We start from the raw sequence: 9,073 nt of genomic DNA, 5'->3' as shown, positions 1-9,073 counted from the left end.
GGGCGGGGCGGGGGCTCGGGCGGGACCCCTTACCTCCTCTGGCACGCGGGGAAGCGGAGGCAGGACCTCCCCGGGCGGGGGGCACGGGCAGGGCCCCTCCTGCAGGCGGGGCGCTCCCGCGCTGCCCTGCACCCCCCGCGCCCGGCAGCCGCCGCGGGCCCTTGGGGGCACGTGCCCCCCCGACCTTGCCCCGATGCGGTGCGTGCTGGTGGCCAGCACGGGGGCCGAGGTGCTCTTCTACTGGGCCGACGAAGCCTTCGCCCGCAGCCTGCGCCAGCGCCATGGCCCCGGGGCGGCCCAGGCGGGCGCAGGCCCCAGGGGCCCCCCCAGCCCCATGCCCCCCGAGCCAGCAGCCGAGGACACCCTCAACACGCTGCTGGCGCCCATCATCATCTCCTGCGCCGCGCTGCTGGACCGCCTGGGCGACACCTACACCTGCTTCACGGCCGAGGGCGGGCGCCACCTCTACGTGCTGCAGACGGTAACAGCGTGGCACCAGGACGGGGGGGCTGTGGCACGGGGAGCCCCCCCGCGGCTCCCGGCCTGACCCCGGTGCCCCCCAAACTGCCCAGTGCAGTTCGGTGACTGCCTCTACATCGCGGTGAGCGGGGACGGCACGGAGGCCGAGGACGACCTGCGCAGGACGCTGTACGTGCTGCGGCGCCTGGTCGAGGCGCACTTCGGGCTGGTCACCCTCGACGCCCACCTGCTGCGCAAGGAGTGAGTGCGGCACTGGCGCCAGGCTCGGGGATGCAGGGGCCATTCCTGAGCCTGCCGCTGTCCTCGTCCTGTAGACCCGCGGGCTCGCGTCCAGCCCGGCCCCGTCCAAACCAGCCTGGATGAGCACCATGTCCAACACAGCCCCCAGCATCGCCCCTGGGATACAGGGGGCTGTGGCTGCCAACGTCCTGCTGCTGCCAGGGGGTCATGGGCACTGCAGAGAGCCCAGGCCGAGGCTGTGCCCCCGCCACAGAGGAAGGGGAAACCTCCCAGTGCAAACCAGTCTGAGCAGGGGGAAATCCCTTCCTGCCCCAGTGTAGCATCAACCCCGCTGTAGTGGGGGGGTTTGTCCCCAAGGGCCGAGAGCAGCCACGAGTGACATGGGCTGGCGTGGGTCTCCCATCCCTATGGCTACAGAAATGGCTGTGCCAGCTCAGCAGGCCAGAGGCTGGGGCTAGATCACCGACTGGAGCTGCGGGCGGGATCAGCCCTTCTCGCCCAGTCCTGTAACCGTCCAGCCCAGAGGACCCGGGCCTGTTCCTCCTCTCCCGGCGGGCAGCGGGGGCCGCGGGGGGTGGGAGCGCCAGCCCACGGCTCCGGCTCACTGCTGCTGCGCTCGCAGGCTGCGGCCGGCGGACTCGGAGCAGCGCAGCCGCGTGTGGGCCCTGCTGCGGGGGCTGCTCCAGACCTACATCCGCCTGCGGGACGAGGACCAGAGCTTCGCTGCAGAGGTGCGTGCTGGGGCACGGGTCTGGGCCCGGCGCAGAGCCGCCTGCAGAGCTCGGCGGGGGCCGGGGCTCCAGGGTGTGACGCCGTCTCCCGCAGGCGGTGGAGCGGCTGATCCACCCGCAGCTGTGCGAGCAGTGCATCGAGGTCCTGGAGCGCCAGGTGGTGCAGCACATCAACAGCAGCGCGGAGCGCGGCGGCGCCGAGGTGGCCCACGCCTTTCTGCTGGTGCACACCAAGCTGCTGGCCTTCTACTCCAGGTGAGCCTGGCCCGGCACGGCCCGGCCCACTCCGGGTCCCCGCACACGGCTCTGACACGCGTGGTCTCTCTGCAGCCGCAATGCCAGCTCCATCCGCCCGGCTGACCTGCTGGCCCTCATCCTCGTCGTGCAGGACCTGTTCCCCAGCCGCAGCGGGGAGGAGGAGCCCGCCTCCCAGGTACCACCCCTGGGCCCAGCCAGGGGGGCAGATGTCTGCCCTCGGCCCCCTCTGAGCTGCCCTCGTGCTCTTTTTGCAGCCTGCAACAGGAGGCCTGACTCCCCCGAGGCCGAAGAGCAGCGAGAGCATCCCTGTGCAGAGCCTTGGAGCCGCCGGGACAAAGGCAGGGGAGCAGGTGCGTGCAGCCCCCCAGCTCTGGAGGCCAGGGTGTGGGGGGGATCCTGCCGTAGCTCCTGCAACCCCAGGGGTGCCTGGATGGTGCCCTGGGGCACCGGGTCCCACTCAGGCAGCCTCCCCTTTGCAGGAGGGGAACGGCGATGACCTCTCCGCAGCCGAGGAGTTCTACACGCCCCAGCCCTCGCCTGGCGGCCGCAGCTCAGGTCAGGCCTGAGCAGCAGCGCGGGCTGAGGGAGCCCTGGGTTTGGGGCTCGGAGCCGAGTCTCTGCGTGTCGCGGTGCCCACCCTGTGTTGCCCCTTCCCCCGGGGCCTGGTGGCGCTGGCCTGGCTGCAGCTGCTGCCCCTTTGCTCTGTCGCCTGCAGGAAGCGAGAGCTGGTCGGAGAGCATCGAGCTGCCGAGCTCGGCGGAGGCGGATGCTGCGGACGTCCAGGTGAGTTTGGCTCCTGCTATGTTGAGGCCCTGCACGCTGCCTTGGGACATGTTGGGGGCCTGCTCCCACCCCACCCTCAGCCCCCAGCAGCTCTCCGGGTTCCCCTTTCTTGCCTCCCCTTCCCCAGAGCTCCTTCCACCCCTTCAGGATGGTCCTTGGGCTCCCTGTCCCCCAGTCTTCAGCCACCTTCCACCCCACGGGCACAGCCTGCTCCTGCAAATATCCCTGCAGCTGCAGAGCCCCCCCGCAGGGAGAGCCCTGGGTGCAGTCACAGAAATCGCAGGCTCCCGGAGCCGTGGGGCTGGCAAGCAGCTGTGGGGTCGCATCTAGTCCAGCCCCGGCCTGAGGCGGGATCAGCCCCATCCAAACCAGCCTGCACAAACTCCACGTGTGACCTCGGAGCCACACGACTGTCGCCTCTGCCCCCAGGGGAGTAGGGGGGCTGCGGCTGCCAACGTCCTGCTGCTGCCAAGGGGGTCGCGGGCGCTGCAGAGAGCCCAGGCCCAGGCCATGCCCCCGCTGTAGAGACAGGCAAAACCTCCCAGTGTGACCAGTCTGAGCAGGGGGGAAATCCTTTCCTGCACCAGTGCAGCGTGGGGCTGAGACCCTCCCACCAGGACCCTGCGAGGTCAGTGCCACAGCAGCATTGGCACAGCCCAGCCCCATCCCCAGCCTGGGCTGCAGCAACACCAGAGCCTTGGGGGAGGATTAAGCCCCTCGACATGTGGAGCCCCAAGCAGGGGAAGGGGCAGCCAACAGAGGTTGAGGCCCTGTCCTGCGGCTGCTTCAGGGCCCAGGTTGCAAGATGCCCATCGAACCAGCTGCGTGTGGGTCCCCAAGGGTCAAGGGCAGCCGAATGTGACATGGGCTGGGGGGTCTCCGGTATGTGCAGCTCTCACCCAGGCCCTTCTCTCACCCTGCAGATGGCAGAGGACTCGCTCCAGGCCCTGGCACCCCCCAACGCCTCCAACCCCCGGAGGATCTTCCTGGACACCAACCTGCGGGAGGGCTACTGCCCCATGCTGCCCCACACCATGCACTGCCTACTGCTCTGGCCTGGCATCTGCCTCGTGCTGCTGGCCAAGGTGAGTCGTCGCCAGGGCCGGGTCCATGTACACGCCGGCGCACACTGAGTCCCCTCTGTCCCCCGCAGGGCCCCAGCACGCCCGTCGCCCTGACCCTGTCCCAGCTGCTGGATGGGCTCCTGGTGCTGGAGAAGAAGCTGCGGGAGGGCCCGGGCGTGGTGCCCAGCCCCCGGTCCCACCTGCTCCTGGGCGAGCTGCGGCCTCACATGGACAAGTTCGTGAAGAAGCTGGGTGGGCCGGGCACCCAGGTGAGGGGCCGGGGCAGGAGGGGACGTCGGAGCCGCCCTGTGCTGGGTCAGACCCGGGTCCCTCTCGCCCAGTCCCTGGTGTCATGGGGGCAGAGCAGCGCCTGGACGGGAGAGCGACTAGGGCCGCGCAGGAATTTCCCTGCTCCTCTCTCCCCTGCAGCGTCCAGCGCTTCAGGGCTGGGACCTTCTGATTCATTCCCACACTCAGTAGCGACTGCTGCCCCTTTCTTCCGAGCGTGTGTCCACGCCCCTGTGAATCTGGCTGAGCTCTCGGCTCCCCCCACCCCTGGGGGCCACGAGCCCCACATTTTCATGCCACGCTAGGGGAAGACGAGTTGCCTGGTGTTCGCTGTAAACTGCCGGCCTGCCCGTTTCACGTAGCGCCTGGGTGGTGGGCACGAGGGACGAGGACTGCCTGGGGTGGGAGGCTGGGGGCAGGGGCCCGGCACCGCAGAGCAGAGGACGTGAACCAATGGCTTGACGGGGCGGCAAAAGTGAGTTTAGTTTGGAAATCCAGACAAACTTCTGTGCCGTCAGAGCGGGGAAGCCGTGGGGGAGATGCCAGGGAAGGGGGAACTTTGTCATGGAGGTGTCAGGAGAGGCTGGACGAGTGCTGGGTGGGTGATCCGGGTGCAGCGATACCCATGCGGTGCTGTGGGGTGTCCTGGGCCCCTGGGCTGTGCTGTTTGCACCCCCTTGTCTGCTCTGTGTGGGTGTTGGGGGGCGGTGTTAAGCCTCCCATGAGGCACTGGTTGTGCTGTGGCTAGGGCTGGGGCTGGCCCGCGCCAACGCTCCTCCTGGCACCAACCCCGCAAGGTCCTGGCGGGAGGGTTTTGCCCCTCTGCTGACCAATGCTATACTTGGGGTCCAGTGAGTGTGGGCTGGCAGGGTTTGCCTCCCCCCGTAGCAGGGGGCATGGCCCTCTACTAGGACAGACCTGAGTGTACGTTGGCATTTCATAGAAGCCGGACACTGGTGGCCACAGTCCCCCTGCTCTCCCTGTGGCAGGTCCAGGCGCGATGCCGGTTGTCAGGGCCAGCAGTGCTTTTATAAAGAGTTTTTAGATGCTGGGTTTGTCTGGGCTGGTTTGGATGGGGCTGATCCTGCCCCAGGTAGAGCTGGGCTGGATGTGACCCCGCAGCTCCCTGCCTGCCCCGGGGAGCTGGGACTCTGCAGTACTGGGCTCTGACCTGCTTGTCCACCCGTCTGTCCCCTCTAGCTGCAGAGCGCCTGGCTGGAGTTCAAGAGCAAAGCCTTCTCTCGCCACGAGCCCGCCAGCTCCCAGCAGTGAGTGTGGGGGGGGCAGCGAGCCCCCGTGGGCCCGGAGACCCGTGGTGGTTGTCACAAGCTGCTGTGGCCGCAGCTCTGTGCTGGTCTCTGACCCGTGTCCCCCCCCCCGCCCCCAGGCTTCTGCAGGCGCTGGGGGGCGTGCGGCGCCAGCTCTGCTCCCTCTACCGCCAGTTCTTCCTGAGCCCCCCAGCCGCCCCCGGCCTGCCGCAGGGCCTGCTGGACCGGGCGCAGCGCCTGCTGCAGTGAGTGAATGGGGCTGGGCTGGGGCTGGAGGTGGCGGCTGCTGCTTCCCTGCGTGGGGCTGCGGTGCCGTGAGCTGCCAGGGTCTGTCATGGGGCTGGAGCTGGGTTGGCCCCATCCGCCCCAGGCAGCCGGGAGCGGCGCTGCCTGGTCTTCGTGCAGGGGCATCTGTTGGCCCCACAGGCATCCTAGCAGAGCAGGGTGGGCACATCCCTGTCCCCCTCGCGGCCTGTTCCCCGGCAGGGAGAAGTTGCTGGACTGGAAGGACTTCTTGCTGGTCAAGAGCCGGCGCAACGTCACCATGGTCTCATATCCGAGCTGGGCTGGCGGGTGTGGAGGGGCAGCGAGCTCCCCCAGGACACCGTGGGGTTGGGAGAAGGCAGGCGCACGGGCCTGGAGCCGGCTGCTCTGGGCGGCCTGCCCAGCTCGGGCACCCAGCGCCTGCTGGGGCCGTGGAGCAGCCCCTGGGCGCTGAGCCTGGGCTGGGTCTGGCTGTGAGCAGCAGGGGGCTCGGGGGCTCCCAGTGGTGGGTGCTGAGCTTCGGGGTGGGGCAGGCTACTGGTATTTGATGCCCCGTGGGCCTGGCCTGGTGCCCCCAATGGCCTGTCCCCCAAGGGGCTCTGGGGCGCTCAGTGCCAGGAGGGTTGGGGGGGTGCACGCCTGCCTTGGGCCTATTGCCGTCGAGCATCCTTAACCCACCCCACGTACCTGGAGGACTTCCCCGGGCTGGTGCACTTCATCTATGTGGACCGCGCGGCTGGGCAGATGGTGGCCCCCTCGCTCGGCGTGGCTGAGAAAGCTGCCTCGGAGCTGGGCCGGGGCGAGCTGCCTGCCTTCATCAAGAGCAAGGTACCGGGTGCGGGGCTGGGAGCCGTGAAGGCAGGGGAGGGGGTAAAGGACTTTTGCGGGGCTCCACTAGCCTAGCTGGGGCTGGGAGCAGGGCAGGGGAGCCGAGGTCTCCAGTGCCTGCGTCTCCCTAGGTCTGGTCCCTGATCGCGCTGGCGCGGCGCTACCTGCAGAAGGGCTACACCACGCTGGTTCTGCGGGACGGCGACTACTACTGCTCCTCCTTCCTCTGGTTCGAGAACGAGCTGGTACGTGGCGGGGGCTTCCCCGGGGTCCGCTTTGCTCCTGGCAGCCAGGACAGGGAGGGCCAGGACCAGCCCTGCCTGGGGCATCGCAGCCCTCCTGTCCTGGCCCCTCACCCCAGCCCTGCCCCGCCCCGCCAGGGCTACAAGCTGGAGGTGATGGAGGTCCCGGTGCTCTCTGACGACTCTGCTCCCATCGGGATGCTGACGGGCGACTACTACAGGTGAGCCCAGGGCCGTCCTGCTCCCGGTGCGAGCCAGGCTGGCCCGGGTGGGGGGAGCCACTGGCGGGGTCCCCCTCGCCTCCTGGGGGTGGGGGCTCTGGGACCTGCGGGCCTTGCTGGCTGGAGCAGCCTCGGCGCTGGGAGCAGGACATGGGGCAGGGAGCGAGCTGCATCCCCGTTGCTCCGATGCCGGCTGGGAGCCTGCCACGGAGCCAGGACTTGGGCCCAGGTGCCTGGGGCCCCGTCTAACTGGGGAAGGGGGGACGGGAACCCATATGCAGGCCTGGGGGGAGACACCACGTGCCATCCTGGATGGCCTGAAAGGGGGCAGGGGGCCCTGGCACCCACCGGGGGGGCTGCCCCGCTCCCTGACCCACGCGGCTCCCCCAGGAAGCTGCTGCGCTACTACAGCAAGAACCAGCAGGCCGAGGCGGTGAAGTGCTACGAGCTGCTGACGCTGCACCTGGGCGTCCTGCCCCCCGAGGTGGTGGTGCAGCAGGCTGCCGACCTGGCCCAGCGCCTCTGGGAGCCCTCCCGCATCCCGCTGCTCTGAGCCGGGTCCTGCGGCTGCCGCAGCACCGCACCCCCGCCACGGGCCTGTCCCCGGATCGGGGCCCGCGGCATCCGTCCCGCTGCCCCCAGCCCTGGAGCCCTCCCCGGCTGCCGGGCCCTGGCGTGGTTGGGGATGGCGGAGGCCACGCTGTGCTGGGTGGGTCCATCGGTGCCTTGATTAAAGCTGCTGCAACTGGTCAGTGTGACGTGCCGGCTGGTTTCTCCTCCCCGGGGCCGGGGCTTGGGCCCTGCCAGGACCCGCCGGGGAGCTGGGAGAAGGCCCCTTCGTCGGGGGGCTGGGACTCTGCTCCCCGTCGACCTGAGCCCGTGTAGCCCGGGGCAGGGCCTGTCCTGGCCGTCAGCGAAGTGCTGGCAGGTGAATGGAAGCAGGATTCGGGCGGCCCAGCCCCAAGGGGCTGCGGCAAGTACCCCTGGACCCTGCGTTCGAGGCGGGTGCTGGCAAGGCTGGAGGTGGGCATCCCCTCCCGGCCTCGCTTCCTAGCGCTCCTGCGCGCAGCCCAGCTGCTCCGTGCGCTGCAGAAGGCAGGCGGGGCCTGGAGCCGCAGGCCCGTGACGTCGCCAGCGGCTGGGGGCCGCATCCGGCGGTCGGCCCGTCCGTGCCCAGGCACCGCCTCGTGCGAACTGCTGATGAGGAGACAAAGTCCAGCCCTGCAGCCGCAGCCCCTGCCTGGAGCAGAGATGGCAGCCAGGCTCGGCCGGAGGCTGGGCACGGCCCGCGCCGCCTTGGGGCTGCCGAGCCGGCGCCTGGCGCATCCCGGGGCCCGGGCCCAGCTGCAGCCAGAGTACGACGCCGTGGTGATCGGCGCAGGTAGCGGGGCCGGACCACGTGTGATCCCAGCACTGCGTTGCCTGCTGGCGAGACTGGCACCAGCTACTGGGGGTGGTGCAGGTGGAGGGTGCAAAACAGTGCCCCAGGGCTCCTCTCACCCCCCCCGTCTCCTTGCAGGGCACAACGGGCTGGTTGCCGTGAGTACCGAGTGGCAAGGCCTCTGCCCTGGGTGCAGCCAGGTCGAGCCTGGCGTGGGGGGAGGCGTTGGGGCAGTTCTCTGGCTGCAGCGCTTGGGTGGGCAGAGCCCTGGGGGTCTCCGTAGGGCACCTGCAGGCTGGCAGGGCAGGGCAGGGCAGGGCAGGGGAGTGACATGCAGGTGTGGGCCAAGGGCTTGGGGGTGTCACAGGGGCGACTCTGGGGTGCCCGGCAGGCCGCCTACCTGCAGAAGTCGGGGGTGCGGACGGCCGTGCTGGAGCGACGCCACGTGCTGGGGGGTGCTGCAGTCACGGAGGAGATCATCCCAGGTACCCCCGGCACTGCCCTGCTGCCCCAGCCCAGGTGGGGCTTGGCCAAGCGCTGACCCCTGCACCCCCTGGCTTCACCTTTCAGGCTTCAAGTTCTCCCGAGCCTCCTACCTGCTCAGCCTGCTGCGGCCGCAGATCTACAAGGACCTGGAGCTGCAGGTACCTCCTGCCTCGGCGCAGCCCTCTGGGGCGATCTGGTCCCCCTGCATCCGCTGGGCTGTAAGAGCCTGGGGCCGTAATTCCCAGGTGCCCCAATCCTGGGTCACGACAGCCCCCTGCACCCAGGGCCACAACCCCCACTGCCCCCTCCAGCTCGGCGGTGACACAGGTCGCAGCCGTGGTGCCCATCCCTTGCAGAGGCACGGCCTGAGGCTGCACCCCCGCGACCCCTACTCCTTCACCCCCATGCTGGAGGCCCGCAGCCCCCCGCGCTCGCTGCTGCTGGGGCACAACGTGGCGGAGACGCAGCGCCAAATTGCCCAGTTCTCCCCCCGGGATGCTGAGGTAGGGGAGCACCGCGGCGGGGACACACCCCACCCC

The 9,073-nt window shown here is 69.7% G+C and overlaps 2 protein-coding genes across 2 annotated transcripts in view; both read left to right on the top strand.

Moving 5' to 3' along the window:
* The first annotated feature begins 103 nt into the window (after positions 1 to 103).
* On the top strand, positions 104 to 7,419 carry HPS1 (HPS1, biogenesis of lysosomal organelles complex 3 subunit 1). The gene is made up of 17 exons (XM_019556026.1): positions 104 to 481; positions 578 to 720; positions 1,343 to 1,451; positions 1,546 to 1,706; positions 1,782 to 1,884; positions 1,964 to 2,059; positions 2,189 to 2,264; positions 2,425 to 2,492; positions 3,416 to 3,577; positions 3,646 to 3,825; positions 5,045 to 5,112; positions 5,232 to 5,357; positions 5,599 to 5,665; positions 6,061 to 6,204; positions 6,336 to 6,449; positions 6,585 to 6,667; positions 7,058 to 7,419. The coding sequence occupies exons 1-17, from the start codon at positions 194 to 196 to the stop codon at positions 7,218 to 7,220; spliced, it is 2,151 nt and encodes a 716-aa protein (XP_019411571.1). The 5' UTR covers positions 104 to 193; the 3' UTR covers positions 7,221 to 7,419.
* A 320-nt stretch (positions 7,420 to 7,739) lies between these two features.
* The window catches only part of PYROXD2 (pyridine nucleotide-disulphide oxidoreductase domain 2), a 4,708-nt gene continuing 3,374 nt past the window's right edge, over positions 7,740 to 9,073 (top strand). Inside the window, exons 1-5 of the mRNA XM_019555509.1 lie at positions 7,740 to 8,048; positions 8,187 to 8,206; positions 8,440 to 8,533; positions 8,619 to 8,692; positions 8,891 to 9,065. Coding sequence (XP_019411054.1) covers positions 7,868 to 8,048; positions 8,187 to 8,206; positions 8,440 to 8,533; positions 8,619 to 8,692; positions 8,891 to 9,065 — 544 coding nt within the window. The 5' untranslated portion in view covers positions 7,740 to 7,867. The remainder of the gene's footprint in view (positions 8,049 to 8,186; positions 8,207 to 8,439; positions 8,534 to 8,618; positions 8,693 to 8,890; positions 9,066 to 9,073) is intronic.

This window comes from Crocodylus porosus, unplaced genomic scaffold, assembly GCF_001723895.1.
Source record: "Crocodylus porosus isolate Cpor-Errol unplaced genomic scaffold, CroPor_comp1, whole genome shotgun sequence".
Lineage (NCBI taxonomy): Eukaryota > Metazoa > Chordata > Crocodylia > Crocodylidae > Crocodylus > Crocodylus porosus.
This window is presented reverse-complemented; position numbering and strand designations above follow the sequence as displayed.